This window comes from Microtus oregoni, unplaced genomic scaffold, assembly GCF_018167655.1.
Source record: "Microtus oregoni isolate MIOR12 unplaced genomic scaffold, Mior012 000045F_ref0000178, whole genome shotgun sequence".
In the NCBI taxonomy this organism is placed as follows: Eukaryota; Metazoa; Chordata; class Mammalia; order Rodentia; family Cricetidae; genus Microtus; species Microtus oregoni.
The window spans coordinates 4,520,178-4,538,013 of NW_024543219.1; the positions used below are offsets into that span (position 1 = coordinate 4,520,178).

The 17,836-nt window shown below is 46.0% G+C and overlaps 1 protein-coding gene across 1 annotated transcript in view; it reads right to left on the bottom strand.

Moving 5' to 3' along the window:
- The window catches only part of Parp4 (poly(ADP-ribose) polymerase family member 4), a 104,667-nt gene that overhangs the window by 73,188 nt on the left and 13,643 nt on the right, over window positions 1-17,836 (bottom strand). Inside the window, exons 4-8 of the mRNA XM_041634155.1 lie at window positions 16,782-16,845; window positions 16,092-16,167; window positions 14,765-14,878; window positions 10,874-11,023; window positions 861-998 (exon numbers count right to left, since the gene is read on the bottom strand). Of these exons, the coding sequence (XP_041490089.1) occupies window positions 861-998; window positions 10,874-11,023; window positions 14,765-14,878; window positions 16,092-16,167; window positions 16,782-16,845 (542 nt within the window). The remainder of the gene's footprint in view (window positions 1-860; window positions 999-10,873; window positions 11,024-14,764; window positions 14,879-16,091; window positions 16,168-16,781; window positions 16,846-17,836) is intronic.

A 17,836-nucleotide genomic window follows, 5' to 3' on the forward strand; every position in this document is an offset into this window, starting at 1 on the left:
AACATCTTTCTAAAAACAACCCACTGAGTTTACTGAGGGTTGCTCGCATTTGTCTAAGTGCAGGGTTATTCTCTGGATCATGGCAACTTATGAGTGGCTACACCACTGAGGAAAGACGCAGTATCATCTACTATACATATGTGCACATGAACAGACAGGAAGACAAATGCAACTGTTGCTTTTCTTTTTTTTTTTTTTTTTGGTTTTTCAAGGCAGCATTTCTCTGTAGCTTTGGAGCCTGTCCTGGAACTAGCTCTTGTAGACCAAGCTGGCCTTGAACTCACACAGATCTGCCTGCCTCTGCCTCCCAAGTGCTGGGATTAAAGGCGTGCGCCACCACCGCCCAGCTAAGACTTGCTTTTCATAGAGAAACATAGAGCGATGTCAGCATCAAACCAGAGACATAATCCTAATTATGCGAGTACATTATGAACATTGCATCACTGGGAATATCTTCTGTCAATCACTTGTTCTTTCAGCCACCATTATACGTAATAGAAAAGAGAACACCATGTCCTGGTGTGCTAGAAGCAAGCCTGCCTTCCCTAAGACACTGAGAAGGTGAGAGGCTGAAGGAGTTGTTTCGAAGTAGGCCAGGATCTGGGTATCGATGAGGGGCGCTACCACTCTGTCTTTTGGCAACAACACCCCTGGTACCAACGCTTAGGCCTGTATTGGCCACCACTGAGAACCAACGTGATAGGAACATCTGGTTCTCTTGATGCTCCCTTTCTTCAGAGAATGAGGAGAGGACAGTGAGGGGTGGACTTCAGAGGAAAGCAACCAGTTAGCACTACCGTGTACACCAGTCCACCAGGAAGTAGCTTCGTTGTGTTGATTCAATGGCATGCTTGACTTACGTCATTCAGGCTTATGCTGTTCACCGGCTTGAGAAGTGTGTGCTCCAGGTGCCCCAGAGCTTCTGCCCAGATCATCTCCACCAAAGCGTTCACCTCCTGGCTCAAAGCGCCTGAACTTATGACCTCCTCCAAAAGCAACTGAAACAACAAAACCACAAAGAATCACCACCAAAAAAAGTCCTCATGAGCATTTTTTGTAAAACAGACACAGGGGCTGGATATGGGTCAGTAGTTGAGCACCTGTCTTGGGTTCCATGTCCAGCCTCACAAACAAAACAACAGCATATATCCAGAAAGGAAGCATTAGAAAACGTAACAGAGCCCAAGAGAGGCACCCACTCCCATAGCCAGACACTGCGGCAGGGAATGGCTTGATTTGTCCCTCAGGGTTCATATGCTGGCAGCCTGGTCCCCACGGTGGAACAGTGGGGTAGTAATCCCCACTACACCCCACAGTGGTCGACCCTGAAAGAAGAGACTGGTGGAGAGTACTCAGAACACAGGGCGGAGCCTCAGTGTGCATGGACACTTTTCTTGATGGATGTTCTCCATGTCATTATGTAGACAAGTGGTCTTCAACAGGATGCCAGAGTCAAGGGGCTTATACCTTCAAGCCACTAGATTGTGAGTCAAATAAACTTATTTTTTGTTGTTATTATTGCTGTTTGTTTTTTTCGAGACAGGGTTTCTTTGTAGCTTTGGAGTCTGTCCTGGAACTAGGCTGGAACCAGGTTGGCCTCGAACTCACAGAGATCCACCTGCCTCTGCCTCCTGAGTGCTGGGATTAAAGGGGTGCGCCACCACTGCCCGGCTCAAATAAACTTCTTCGTAAGGTTTTTAGCCTCGTGTATCTTGTGACAGCAACAGAGTGCATACTAGGATGCTGGGTAACTGGCAACTCAGGCTTCCTTTCCCCACTGGGGTTCCTGTTCCTCATCGCTCACTGCACATACTCCTGCTGGAGGCCCCCACTCCTAACACTTCTCTACCATTTTATTCTTCCTCTTGCCTTTTCCTATACTCTGTAAGATGTAGACCTATCCGTGGCATTAAACCACATGCAGTAAGAGTTAAGGAGCCTGGAGTCATAGCCCCGACTGCAGAGAATTCTTTCAAAGACTGAGCTTGTTGCTAAGATACACAACACATCTTGTGGCTTCTCCCACATCCTAGCCAGTGTTTGTTGTGCTTTCCTGTCGCTTTAAGGGAAAGCCACGCCCACTCCCATTACCTCTGACCTGCCCACCACCATCTTGGGCCCTCCCTTTTCTGCTTCCTTGACGTGCGCATGCGTTTTCTCTGTCTCTCTGTCTCTCTCTGTCTCTCTCTCTCCTTTTATCTCTTTTCTCTCCTTTTATCTCTTCTCTCTCTCTTTCTACCTCCCTCTTCCTTAATAAATACTTATGGCTATTTCCTGTGTTTAGGTGTCTGTTACCTGCCGCCCGCATGCCCTCCCGCTGGTGGGAAGCTGTAGCCGCTTTTCTCATGGCCCGCACAGGGATCGTTTTTAAGAATAACAGTGTTCATCTCTTCTTTTAAATTTATGGTTTTTCGTAGCTTCCCTTCTCCTCTGCCAGATTTGTTCCTGTTTTGTTTTTTTACTTAAGACATTATTTCCTTCTTTGAGACAGGCCTTCAGGAAATCACAGCTGGCTTCAAACCCACTGTGCAGTTCTGGATAAATGAACTTCGGATCTTCTCAATTCAGCCTTGGATTATAAGTGTGAGATGCCATACCTGACAAGATGGCGCACACCTTTAATACAGCACTCAGGAGGCAGAGGCAGGTGGATCTCTGAGTTCAAGGTCAGCTTGGTCTAGAGAGTGACTTCCAGAACAGCCAGGGCTACACAGGGAAACTCAGTCTCAAAAACAAAAACAAACGAAAAATAAATGAAGTCAAAAGTAGAGAGATGAGGGGCTAGAGAGATGGCTCAGAGGTTAAGAGCATTGCCTGCTCTTCCAAAGGTCCTGAGTTCAATTCCCAGCAACCACATGGTGGCTCACAACCATCTGTAAAGGGGTCTGGTGCCCTCTTCTGGCCTGCAGGCATACACACAGACAGAATATTGTATACATAATAAATAAATACATATTTTAAAAAAAAAGTAGAGAGATGAGTCAGTGGTTAAGCGCAATGGCTCCCCTTCCAAAGGGCCTGGGTTTGATTATCAGTGTTTACATGTCGGCTTATAACCACCTGTGACTCCAGTTCCATGGGACTTGGTGCCTTCTTCTGGACTGTATGTTGAAAGACCCCCACTCACTAAGCAGCAGTAATGCCATTTTGCAAGGCTTAAACTTTGGAGCAACGCAAGTAATTAGAGCAGGGAAGTTCGACTTGAGAAAAAGGGTGGAGAAGCCAGGCGAGATATCTGCCGTCAGCCGGTCAGCCACCTGGCCCCAAGCGATAAGGAACCCGCAGCTGGCCTGCTCTAATGAGAACCTCCCGTTTGCATAGTCAGCACATGTGCCCAACTTAGAATGTCAGTAATTCACAGAAGAAGACAACTCCCCCTATGAAAGATCCCAGCTTATCTGCTGTAACGTCATTTCACAAAGCTTTTGACGAACGACTGTAAGTGCAGAGTAAGGTCAGGGTCCCTGGCTGCAAAACAGGATCTTTATATCCATAGATTAGGACAGGACATCAATTAACAGGATGTCTGTTCCCATACATCTGTGCTGGGAGAGGAAAAACCACCTGTGCCCCTTGCCCCATTCCAACTGACCACTAACGATGCATTTGCTTCTGTAATCTGCTTCTGCTGCCCTCTTTCCTATAAAAAGACCTTCCCCCAGTCTGCAGGCGCGCTTGTCTTCCGAGAGACTAAGCCGCCCCAGGTACCTGTGTATTAAATAAAGCCTCTTGCTATTTGCATCCGAAGAGTGACTCGCTGTTCCTTGGGAGGGTCTCCTCAGCCTGAAAGACTGCCCAGCACTGGGGTCTTTCATTTGGAGGCCCCAGCGAGATCTGGAGACCCCTGCCCAGGGATCACCGACCCACCACCGGGAGGTAAGCTGGCCAGCGATTGTTTTCCGTGAATGTCTGTGCTTCGGTGTTTCTGTGTTTGCGCCTGCGACTGAATCTGTACTAGTTGGCTGACTAGATCTGTATCGGGCGGACCCGCGGAGGAGCCGACGGGCTCTCACTCCCGACCGCAGCCCTGGGAGACGTCTCAGAGGCATCTGGGGGCCGGATGTGGTGCCTGGCCCATCGGTAACTCTGTGAATCCTTACCGAATAGGATTGTTCGGGGCACCCCCACAGTCCGAAGGGTACGTGATTCTTCTGGGAGACGAGGAATCCGGATCCTCAGAGTCTCCGTCTGAAATTTTGCTTTCGGCATTATGCCGAAACCGCGCCCGCGCATCTGTATTGTCTGTGTATTTTTGTGCTTAATATGTTCTTTGTTTTGTATATCTGTTTGTACTCGAGTCTAAATCTGGTACCATGGGGCAGTAAATAACCATCTCTTTGACCCTAACTCTAGGAAAATCCAAAAGAAATGCAGACAGTCTGCCCTTCCTTTACTTCTCTAGGCTCTGCTGCTGAACTGCCCTGCTTGCTGTCGCGAGGGGGGAGGGAACAGGACTGTGATCTCCTGAGGCACAGCCTGGAGCCAGGCCTAGGCGGGGCAACTGGCTCCAGCTCTGAGCAAACCTCTCAGCAGGACGCAGGGCGGGGCATGGCAGCAACCCTGGCCCGAGTCAGAGAAGCGGGCAGCCGTGGCCCCCCTGAAATCCCTGTGCTGAAAATGACGTCCTCCCTTGCTGACCTGAAGTCCACCAGCACCGCACGAGAGGACTGGGGGAGGAGGGCTGCCTTAGACAGTCCAAGGTGTTCCCTCCCCCTACAGCCAATGCAAAGGCCTTCCCAGCTGCTACTGGCAGTGTGAGGGCTAAGAGGAACTGAGTGGACCAATCCTGACCTCACAAGTTCCCTGGAGGGAATACCTCCTGGGGCCTCTGGAATCCCATTCAGAGAAAAGCTGCTAGATTGCTGTGAGTATAGAGATGGGATGTGGGAAGCTTGTGCTATACAACTAGGAGCTCACTGTGGACAGAGCTGAGGCTGAAGCCAGGTCCTGGGAGGATCCCCAGTGGGGTTCCCTGTGGAGAAGGCTTGTTTTCCTTAGAAAATAAGGTGCTAGAGACTGAATGGCAGCCCCCATCTGCAAATGCCATGTAAAACCTTGTACTAAAGATCTGTGGCCCTTGCCCAGGGGAAATAGCTGGTGCTAGCGCCAGGGTCACAGAACTAAGCCTGGGAACCTGCAGTAGGCTATTTCTCTGGGGTCGGATACCCTATTAAAAAGCAAAGGTCCCCTAAAGAACCTGGACCTTTCCATTTTGGCAGTAGGGCAAGAGATTGCAAGTAAATTTCCCTGTGGCTGTTGATAAATGATAAGTGTGGATTCAGGAGTAGTAGCTAATGGAATAAGCTGACATTAAAAGGGCCTGCCAGCCCTAATAACATCTGTCTTCTGGGGATGCTCTATACCAGTCATCATGTGCTGCATCCAGGTAAAAGCCTCTGGTTTAAAAATTGGGAAAATTAAATTAAGTCACTTTAAAATAATATGCTATTTGAAAAAAAAAAAAACTACTATGCAGTGTGTCTAGAAGAAAAGTAAATTCCCAGTTCTGTTTAGATGGATGCAGGACTACACTGTCTTCAAGAACTATTGCTGTAGAAGGCCTGGCACAGGGCCGGGGCCATATGAACAGCCCAGCTGAGCTTCTAAGCCAGCCCATGTTTAGATCTGAATTTAACACTTGTCTGCTCACAATGCTTGTGATAAGGTGGGGGCCCTGAGTTGCCCCACAAGACAAAGATCTGCTAAAGCCTCTCACCCCACTACAATGGCAAAGGGGGTGTTACTAAATGATGAGGTTGAGTTAAAATGGTCCTTTTGACTCTTTATAATGTTTATGGCTATTAAAAAAAAAAAAAACATGGCGAAGATTCTCATTTATTATTAATATAAAAAAGGTGCATTTTGAGTTGTTTTCAGATTCTGTCAATGATAATATAAAGGATGTCGCTAAGTTTTTAAGGTAATATGTTATCTAATTTTGAAAGTCCACCATGCTAATGTTCAAAGTAGCTGTAAGCATAAATTGTCAAATGATATTTTTAATCTTGGTCAGTTTTACAAGAATAAGATAAAACCTCAAAATTGTTTAATTTGCATTTCCCTGATGATTAAGGATGTTGCATTTAAACAAATTTTAAATATCTTTCAGTCACTTCAAGTTCATTTGTTGAGAATTTACAGTTTTGGTCTGTGACGTAATTGTACTAAAATATTTGTTTTTATGAGGATTAAGTTCCTAAGTTCCTTATATGTCTCATGATACCTCCCCATTCTACAGGTTGATATTACGTTCTGTTGATTATATCCTTTGCTAAAATAAATTTTAAACTTTTTTCCTTCTATAAAAGGTTCAATATTGTTGGTTTTATGTTAAGGTCTTTAATTTGTTTGGATTTCAGTTTTGTGCATAGAGAAAAATATGGATCTATCTTCATTCTTCTAAAGGGAGAAACTGACAGTCAAAATGCTGGGCTCATGGCAAATCTCAGGCTGGGGCTGCAAGGCACCCCACTAATTCGGCTGAGATAAGAGAGGTTCTCCAGGGGCCAGTTAAAATCTGTGTTCCTTAAATGATTAATGAAAGTTTACAGGCATTTTACCCAACCTCTGAAGGTCAGCAGACAGCAGTAGCCACAAAAGAGAGAAAGAGAAAGAGAGAAAGAGAAAGAGAGAAAGAGAAAGAGAGAAAGAGAGAGAGAGAGAAAGAGAGAGAGAGAAAGAGAGAGAGAAAAAAGAGAGAGAGAGAGAGAGAGAGAGAGAGGCGGGAAGCAAAAGAAAGATAGGACTCAGACAGATTAGGAGCCTGGGCAACAGAAGATCAAAGACAGATAAAGAGGGACACTGGAACTGAGTAAAGAATACAAACTGGACACCTTACGAACTATAAATTTGGGAAAAAGACAAATAAATGACTCGTTCCTCCCTGGTCACTTCTGAATGTATGACCAAAGCCTTTTGTTGACCAAACGAGGGACTTTTGCTTTCGCTGCTGTTTTCAGTTCTGCAGGAGACACAGGCTGCTTGTCTGCCTCTGCCTCTACCACGCCCTCCTCACCAGGATGACCACCTCTCCCTGCCTTCACCGCTGAAGAAATCCTCACCTCCTAGCAACTGCCTTGATGCTGTGCTTGCTCTAAAGCCTGCATGAGCCCTGACTGCTCACTCTACAGTCTTGCTCCCCTCACCCATGTCAGACTGCGATACAGCAGTCACCATGCTACCACAGGTGCCCTCCTGTGCCAGACTACTGCTCCTGTGCTGGGCTGACGTCGATGGACTATGGATCCTACCAGCATCTGCCTAAAGGACAGGCGAATGGCAAAATGGCAGGCTAAGCTGTGCCAGGCAGAGCCGAAAATGAGGGTGAAGCTTGCCAGGGGTACAAGGCTGGCGGTCCGAGCTAAGCAGGTACAGAAGACCGAAGGTAAGCGGAAGGCGGGGGCAACATTGGTGGACAGGAAGCAAATGATCTGGGCCAGTAGCCTCCCTTCAGGGATGGTGGCCCGACCAGAACGCTGAACTTGTGGCTTTGATACAAGCTCTACAGATGGCAGAGGAAACGTCTATACTAACAGCAGGTATGCTTTTGCCCTCACCTATATATATATATATATATAAAGCAATATACAGACAAAAAGGACTGTTGACATCTGCGGAAATTTTGAGCCTCCAGGAGGCCACGCATTTGCCAAAGAAGATAGCCATCATACATTGACCAAGATTGAGACACCCAATGTAATGGCTAAGAAGATCAGAAAAAAAAAAAAAAAATCATCCTAAGGTTTGGGATGGCCAAGATAATCATGTCCCATAATAGGCCTGCCTTTGTTGCCCAGGCAAGTTAGGATGTGGCCAAGACATTGGGGATCAATTGGAACTTAAGCTTACCAACCTCAAAGCTCAGGTCAGATAGATAGGATAAGTAAGATTCTAAAAAAACAAATTGATATAATTGGCCCTGGAGACCAGCAAAAATGACTGGACAGACCTCCCTCCCTCCTGTCCTGTTCTGGGTTCAAAACACCCCGGCATCGTTGCCACTAGCTCTGTTGCCTGGCTAGTTAGCTGCTGCTCATGTATCTGCTGACAATGGTTGACCTTGATGATGGAATCCTGAGCTCAAGGCTTGCACAGGGCAGGCACATCTGCTGTAAGATGGGCTTACATCACCTTTAAGGCTCTTCTTTCCTAAAGTCAGAAACCCACAGGGCTCTGCTCATTTTTAATGTCTTTTGAAGCATAATATCAGACAGCAGAAGCAAAAGACAATTCTGTTCTGTTCCTCCTTTGTGTGTCTGGGACCTATTGACAGGAATTATTTAGTACAGTTTGAGACTTTTCCAGATCAGACCGTTTTGTGCAGATAACTGCAGAGAGAAGCAAACACACCTAAAGCCTCCTTACCTCTTGACAGGTTTTGTTTTTCTACAGGAAAATCTTGTTTTAATCTATGGGGTTATAAAATGATATGACTTTCAAAAGGTAAACAGATGTAATTTAATATATAATAAAATAGATATCAATGGGATGTTAAAACTTTTTGATGCTGTACTTACAAATGTGAAGCCTGGGTAAGGTCAGTCTCAAAAAGATATTTATGTCCTCATTGGCTGTCCTCTGGCTTTAGGGCTTTCTGTTTTGTTTTAAACATTTGTCATCCTGTATTGCATTTTCTCTCATTGTTTGTTAAAGTTCTCACAATGGACACAACCCTGTACATTTGGATAAAGCTGATGCTACGGGATGCAATGGAAACTCGTAAATGCCATGTGGTGCCAGCTGGACCGAAACTGACTTCTCCGGCACATTCTCTGGAGCTGAGGAACAACACTCCCGGTGTCTACAGCAAAAGAGATTTGTCTTCATAATACTAAACTTGCCTCTTAGGAGAAGGCATCCATGTGTTTCTTAGGGCTGAGTTAAGCTCTTTGTAGTCAATAGACTATTATTGCCACAATGTTGGGTGCTATTCTCGGGTCTACAGTGGTTCACAATGTCTACCATGTAGTTACTTTCAAGCCTCATTCAGATAGTTTTGCTAAGAGCTATTCTGCAAACCCTAGAGATGTTCTACTATCTTCTCAACAAGGATATTTTAAAGGATGGTTTAATAAATCACCATGGTTAAAAGCCTTAATTTCCATTATAGCTGGGCCCCTACTTATTTTACTTCTTATCTTTACAATCGGCCCTTACATTTTAAATCGCCTGGTGCAATTTATAAAAGACAGACTTTCAGTTATCCAAACCATGGTACTCTCCCAGCAATATCAGATATTAAAGCAGAATGACGTAGAGGTCTTTAAACACATGAATTTATGATTAAATCCATGATAAAAAAAAAAAGGGGGGGGAATGAAAGACCCCCACTCACTAAGCAGCAGTAATGCCATTTTGCAAGGCTTAAACTTTGGAGCAACGCAAGTAATTAGAGCAGGGAAGTTCGACTTGAGAAAAAGGGTGGAGAAGCCAGGCGAGATATCTGCCGTCAGCCGGTCAGCCACCTGGCCCCAAGCGATAAGGAACCCGCAGCTGGCCTGCTCTAATGAGAACCTCCCGTTTGCATAGTCAGCACATGTGCCCAACTTAGAATGTCAGTAATTCACAGAAGAAGACAACTCCCCCTATGAAAGATCCCAGCTTATCTGCTGTAACGTCATTTCACAAAGCTTTTGACGAACGACTGTAAGTGCAGAGTAAGGTCAGGGTCCCTGGCTGCAAAACAGGATCTTTATATCCATAGATTAGGACAGGACATCAATTAACAGGATGTCTGTTCCCATACATCTGTGCTGGGAGAGGAAAAACCACCTGTGCCCCTTGCCCCATTCCAACTGACCACTAACGATGCATTTGCTTCTGTAATCTGCTTCTGCTGCCCTCTTTCCTATAAAAAGACCTTCCCCCAGTCTGCAGGCGCGCTTGTCTTCCGAGAGACTAAGCCGCCCCAGGTACCTGTGTATTAAATAAAGCCTCTTGCTATTTGCATCCGAAGAGTGACTCGCTGTTCCTTGGGAGGGTCTCCTCAGCCTGAAAGACTGCCCAGCACTGGGGTCTTTCAATGTTATGAATACAGAGTAAGGTGGGACATTTAGGAGGTCCCATGGCACATAAAAGACAAATACGCCACCAAGCAGGACTCACATGGAAAGTTTATTGGAGGAAGAGAGGAGAGGGAGGGAGAGATAGAAAGAGAGAGACAGAGAGACAGTGAGCTGCCTCCTCAGAGAAGTGGGAGTAGGCAGGGTTTGTCTCTTAAAGGGACAGGGTTCTGTCTGCCATGCACAGAACTGTGCCATGCCAGGTTCCCAAGGGGCAAGGCTAAGGTGTGCCTGGATGCTAACACTCGTCTGTACATTTAGTATACAGACAGGCACACAGGCAAAACATCATACACATAAAATAACTAAAAATACATACTCAAATTGCTGGATGCAGAGGCAGATAAATCTGTGAGTTTAAAGCCAGCCTGATCTACATAATAAGTTCTAAACCAGACAGCTACATGGTAAGGCTCTGCTTTAAAAAGAAAATCAGCTGGGTGTGGTGGTACCCCACTAAAATCTCAGCACCAAGAAGGCTGAGGCAGGGGGTTTGAGTTTGATACCATCCTGGACTAAAGAGTGAGAGAGTAGCTGGGTGGTGGTGTCGCACGCCTTTAACCCCAGCACTCGGGAGGCAGAGGCAGGCGGATCTCTGTGAGTTCGAGGCCAGCCTGGTCTACAAGAGCTAGTTCCAGGACAGGAACCAAAAGCTACTGAGAAACCCTGTCTCGAAAATGCAAAAAAAAAAAAAAAAAAAAAAAAAAAGAAAAAAGAAAAAAAAAGTGAGAGAGTATCTAAAATAACCAAACCAAACAACAACCACACACACCCCCTCCCCACTCAACCAAAGCAGCACAATCCTGGCTTACTGCTTGCAGCTTTTCAGATGCTAATTGTGTTGCTTCCGCTGTGAAGCGCTCTTGGAGCAGAAATCCTTGTCTCTTCAGGTCTTCAATATAGCGGTCATAATATTCACTGGCGCCTTCAGAGGTCTGCTTTCCAGTGCTCTCTCTTCTCGTCTGGGAAATACAGTACACAGAAAGGAACAGGTACTTATGAACACGCTCATCCTCAGTGAATACCTACACCCTGCCATAAAGGGGTTTAACACTACTTTTCTTAAAGAATCGCCATGTTGCTGGGCAGTGGTGGTGCACTCCTTTAGTCCCAGCACTTGGGAGGCAGAGGCAGGCGGATTTCTGTGAGTTGCAGGCCAGCCTGGTCTACAAACAAGGGCTAGTTTCAGAATAGGCTCCAAAGCTACACAGAGAAATCCTGTCTTGAAAAATCAAACAAACAAAAAAACAACAAAACAAAAACAACAACAAAAAAGAATTACCATGTTGGTGTGAATGGAAATGTCTCCCACAGGCTGACCTTAGTGCTAGGTCCCTAGTTGGCAGGTGATTTTTGAGAAGGCTTAGAGGTATGGCCTTGCGGTGGGGGATGGGTGGTTGGGAGAACATCATGGGGGTGGCAGGGCAGGCTGGCACACTTTCCTGCCCTGATATGGTTAAGAGTCTTACTTCCTTGGAACAGAAAGTCCACATAAACCCTCCCATCTCTAAGTTGCGCTGGTCCTGGTGTTTTGATTACAGCAACAGAAAAGAAACACTTAAACTGTTCCGTTTTCACCAGGGTAGCCTTAAAGGTGAGGTGGGGGGAGGGGGGAGCCCGAGTGGGCAGCACAGAAAAGACTCCTGGTGGGGAAGCATTCGTTCAAGCACTCTTCAGAGCTGGTGGGCTCCTTGTACAACGGTTTAATGAACTTGGAAGACTGGTACTCCTCTTCTTTTTGGAAGTGCAGAAAGTCAATCAAGGGTGGGGAAGAAGAGAAGAAATCCCTGAAGAGGATGGTACAGCTGGGGACAGCATCAGTCAGGACAAAGGGAGCTCCCAGGAGGAAGAGCGCAGGAAAGTTCTGTGCTCAGGCAGATGAAGGGAAAGGCACAGGTCCCTCAAGACCACTCACAGGAGGCACTTTCTGCTCTTCCCAGAAACCCGCCCCGGGACACTGACCCCAGACAATGGAGGAAGATGGAGTCCTGGTGTCCCCTAGATGTTGACTAATCCTGACTCTGAGGTGTACGGCCACAGGGAGATGTCACACTCATGGACTGTTCGCGTCGGGGCATCTGAACCGTGTAGAAATGATGTATATTCCCAAGTCACTCTATTTAAAAGACAGATGCTAGAGTTTGGATCTTAACTGGACCAGGGCCAAAGAGAACCACAGGGGCCTCATACCTGCTAGGCAGGATTTCTACCACTGAGCAACAGTCCGGCCCTTAAAGCTTTTCTTTTAATTGTTAAAAATGGGTGCTGGGAGCCAAAGCAAGCACTGGGCCTCTGAGTCATCTCTCTAGCACCAACCTTCTTAAAGGTAGTTATTTCAGGTAATTTGTTAAGTGGTGGAGAGCATCCTAACAATGGAGATTTCTGCTAAGATGGCTTCATGTGACAGGGCAAGCAGGAGAAGCCTCTTCCTAGTGCTTAGGTGAGGTTTTCCCCTGGCAGGTGGCCAGGGTTCCCCCACACAGACATCAGGAGTCTTGCTGGAGTGCTGGGATCTGAGCCTCCTAAGGATGGAGGGTAGCCAAAGCACACTAGTATGTGTTAAGTATTTTTTCTTATGTGACAAACCTCTCTGCCAACAACGCAGTAATTCCAATCAGATCAGATCAGACCAAATTAAAAGATACCCAGGTTTAATGGCTACCATCATCACTCCTGGGTGGCCCCTTGGAACGGAAGACCACACACACACACACACACACACACACACACACACACACAAAATATATATAACCCAAAAACAAAAATGGGGAGGCCATGTGTTCATTCTCTGGGGGGCAGTTTAAATAGCCTGTGGGAGTGGTCTTGACCTTCGTGGGGGGGGGTGTCACCATTTGGCAGGCTTTTTTGACCCTTCCTGGGGAAGGAGCATAGGCCAGGAGCTAGGGTGAAGCCCCCAGCTAAACAGTATGATCTACACAGAGTTACTCTCTTCTTTCTTAAAGATATAACACAGCCCATCATGACTTTTTTTTTTTAAAAAATTACTTTTTATCCAAATAACAAGTAACCACATAGAAAGTTAAACATCTCCTACCTGGACACATCTGACCCTGGATTAAGGCTCTAACTCTGTCCCCAGGGAAACCTGATAAGTCAGCTAGGAGGCTGGTGCAGTAGGCTCGCAATCCCAACATTTGAGAGGTTGAGGCAAGAGTGAGATCTGTCTCCAACCTTCCACCCCTCCCAAAACAGCTGTAACCTGTAGTGACACCTCCAGTAAACTCGCACCAAGGTTAGGACTTCACTGCTTTGGGCTTTCTTGCGAGTAGCAATTCATAGGACACGATACATCTCCAGCGTCACCTGGAACCCATGCTCTGACATATGAGCACCTGAGGGTCAGGGATTCCTGAATGGTCCCATCTGAGGTGTGTGTCTTTCCTCTCCACCTGGGTGACATCTGGGCTGGGGGCCAGATGAGAAGCTTCCAGAGCCTGTGTGGACCTGTGTGAGGACCTCTCTCACTGAAGAATGGACTCTGTGTCCTGCCAGCCGCTGTGTTTCCGGCCACAGTAGATCTGCAAGGCTGATATCTACGTGAGAAGACTCCCTGGTGGGCGATGCTTGGTGCACACTTTATTTAATTTTTGGGGGTTCGCTCTAGATCTGATTTTATTCCTGAATTGTTTTAGAACAGCTGGGCTCCTGACTCGACACTGAACTGGGCTTCTGTGAAGCCTTCCTTGTGATGTCCAGCATTCTGTGACCTAAGTCCCGAGTATCTCACGTTATGACTTTAGCCAACCAGCATGGCTGGCAGTTCCAGGTTCCAGGGCCACACATGTGAAGACAAAGCCCTCAGTAAAAATACCCCAGGGACATTAAAGGCCCAGCATGACCCACGTGTGGGATGGTTGGGTCACCTACATATGACACAGCTACATATGCCCTTGTGTGCATGCCTGAGCTCCGTCATCTGGGTGAGCTCTGTATGATGTAGCTACGTCATCCCCCTGTGTGCATGAGCTAGGCAGCCATATTTAGCCCTCTCTTTCTGCTTCCCCAGGCCTATACATGTCTCCTCTAATAAACTCTTAAATGGGTTTGTTGTGTGTTTCATGCTTCCTTCTCACCCGCTCCAGGTAATTTCACCTCACATGCACAACAGAGTCCGGACTGTCCCAGTGAGTCCCAGGGAAGACTCTGTTATGAGGCAGGTGTGTGGTTCATGCCCGTAATGGTAACACTATGGAGGCTAATGAAGGAGTGCCAAGTCTGAAGAAAGCCTGGAATACAGAGTAAGAATGTCTCTTTAAGATATGGGGGTGGGGTAGGGTGGGAAAGAAAAGGAACAAAGGAGAAAAAGATGAGGAGAAGGAAAAGATGGAGGAAGAGGTGGGAAAGATGGATGAGGAGTAAGAAAAAATGGGTGAGGAGGAGGGAAGATAGGTGAGGAGGAGGGAAAGATGGGTGAGGAGGAGGAAAAGATGGAGGAAGAGGAGGGAAAGATAGTGGCAGAGGATCTCTGCTACCTTTTGATCTTGGACTTTCAGCATCCAGCACAGTGAGGAAACAGCTTCTATTGCTTGAGCCACCCAGTAGCCATACTATCCATTTCAGCATCCCAGCTGACTATGCCCCCAGACACGAAAACACTTAGCAGGTAGGTAGGCGGCTTGATTCCTTTAAGCAAGCTAGCAACAGGAGGAGTAAAGACACAGGAACATAACTCAAGGCATCACCTGCACGCCGTCAGCCAGGAGGAAGTGCACTGATATCACAAAGGGGCAGTCCCCGGGGTCCTGGGAAGACTGCAGCTCTACTACCACAGTCTCCTGGCCTCTGTCCGCTCCCACCTGCAAGACAGGGTACCTTTTAGAAGCAGAGCTGTGGAAACTAGCCACCCTCCACATCAGAAAAGGCTGCCTAATATGCTGGAGCAATGTATTTTAGAAAACACAGAAGTATCAAGGGAGTAAAAATCACCCGAAACCCTATCAGAGTAATATAATCACTACCAATATTTTTGTATAATTTTTCCTCTGTGTATTTATAATGTGACTTTCACTTTTTTTTATTATAGAGGGAAATACCTTTTTAAATTTATATTTTATTCAAATATCCAAAAATATAAGTGGGACATCACTTCAAAAGCAAATGTTGATTTTAATTTGTGTGACTCTATCAATAAAATTTTCTGTTTTCCTTTAATCCAAAAAGAACACTTCAACATGGCATAAATGTTTAGTGTCAAATCTATCTTTTCCAATATTAGAAACAGTTAATGACAAAGTAGAGATTTATTTCTAATGCCATACTGATGTTTTAGATTGTTCAATATTTGGCTCAGTTAGTTGAGTAATTAGCAAGCCTGACGCCTTGGGTTTGACCACAAGCACTGGACAAACTGGATGGTGCATAATTATAACCCTAGCATTTGGGAGGTGGAGGCAGAAGGATCAGTTAAAAGCCATTTTCCAATATGTAGCAAGTTCAAGGCCAGCCTGGGATACACGAGACCCTGTCTCAAAAACAAATATAGCATGAACATGAATGACTTCCACTAAGAACACTAAAAGAATCTCTTTTTCTTCTTTAAAATTTATTTAGTTTTTGGGTTTTATTTGAGAGGGTTTATTTGGGTTTCATTGTATAGTTGCGGTTGTCTTTGAACTCATAACCCTTTGGTTCAACCTCCTAAGTGTTGGGATTATAGGCATGAAGTACTACAATAGGCAAAAATTTAAACAATTTCTGAGCCCAACAGCCAACTCGAGTTACAAGGACATGTGATGTTCAGAATATGAACAGCTTCTTAAAACAATGAGGAAATCACCAAAGAGGAAACACTTTCAGAAATTAATCAGTTTCTTTTCTCTAAGTAAAAATAAGACTCTTGCCAGGCGGTGGTGGCGCACGCCTTTAATCCCAGCACTCGGGAGGCAGAGGCAGGCAGATCTCTGGGCGTTCGAGGCCAGTCTGGTCTACAAGAGCTAGTTCCAGGACGGACCAAAAGCTACAGAGAAACCTTGTCTCGAACCCCCCCCCCAAAAAAAAAAAGACTCTTACTTTTTCCAAGACGTTATACTTCACAACTTCAAAGTCTTGAAGAAAATGAGGAATTTCGACATTTTCCGCAGAAACCCTGAAAATTATATAATTAACCATTTAAGACTAAAAGGGAGCTTTGAACCAAACAGAATCTCCCAACGGATCCCCCATTCCTTATGATGTATGGAGTAAGTTCTCGATGCCTCCTCAAGTAGTCTAGAAATGGTTAAATAATTGTGAAAAAGGAGCTCTGCATAACAAATTGATTAGTTATCATTTTCTGGTTTTACATTGAAGGTGGAATGTGATAATCATTTAACCTGTGCGATCTGTGAGGGCTGACCAGGGAAATCTCCATCCTCCTCTTCCGGACTTCCAGCACCAAAGCCAGACCCTAGTACACAGGAGGTGAGGACAGGCTACAGAAGCAGACACAAAAGACAGGGCCACCTTCTCTGGCCAGCGTGTTCAGTCGCTGCTCTGACTCCAAGCAATGGTTTTCTGAGCCATAAGTCCTTTATAATATAAAGGAGTCCAGAGTATCACCCGTCCTTTGCTTGTTGGCTTTGTTTTGTGAGGCAGGGTCTCCATAGGTAGCTCAGTCCTGACTCAGCCCCCAAGTGCTGGGATTACAGGCACGCATCACCCCCCTTAGCACCATTTGTACTTTCAATACCACAACTGAAGTTTTCAAAGTATTTGGCTTACTGGGTGACGTCAGTGTTTTCATTCTCTGGTGCGTTGTCCAAAGACACATCTTCTGTTTCCACCTCTGGAATTAAAAGGAAAACTTGTTAGCTGTTCAAAGATTTACAATTAACTGTGAACCCAACTGCTAGAATTGCTATGATTTTTTTTTTGTTTGTTTGTTTTCTTTTTCCTAGTCAGGGTTTCTTTGTGTAGCCTTAGCTGTCACTGGAATTTACTCTGTAGACCAGGCTGGCCTTGAACTCACAGAGGTTCACCTGCCACTGCCTCCCAAGTGCTGGGATTAAAGGCATGCGCCACCATCACCTGACCTTGTTATGATTCTTAAATATGATTATTTGCTAATAATCATAATTAATTTGATATAATTCCCTCTCCATTCAGTGTTCTGGGGACTCATACTCGGCCTTACGCAAGCCAGGTAAGCATTCTATCGCATACCCTCAGCCTCAGTTAAGTTTTTGTTTAGTTGGTTTTTTTTGGATGTGTTTGGTTGAGCGTTTCACCATGTTTCCCAAGCTGGCCACAAACTCCTAGGCCCCAGTGATCCTCCTGTATCGTCTCATCAGCCCAGCCATCACTTTCTTCTTTCTTGGTTTTTTAAGACAGGGTTTCTCAGTAGCTATGGAGCCAGTCCTGGAACTCACTATGTAGACCAGGCTGCCTCGAACTCACTGAGATCCATCTGCCTCTGCCTCCTTGAGTACTGGGATTAAAGGTGTGTGCCACCACCACCTGGCTAGCAATCACTTTCTCAACACCAAGGATTATTCTACCCCCAGTTAAATTTACACATGGGGCCTGGGGATTGCACCAATAGTAAAGCAGTTTGCATGTGTGAGGCGCTGATTTTCAGCCCCAGAAGCCAAGCAAAAGGCCGAGGATGGCAGGGCAATCTAGAAACCCCAGTGCTGGGCAGCAGGAAACAGGAGGATGCTGGGGTTCCCTCACAGACCATCTTAGACCAATTGGTGAGCTCCACACCAGTGGGAGGCCCTATCCAAAAGGAGGTGGACAACACATGTGCACCATGGGGCATTTATTTAATAAATACA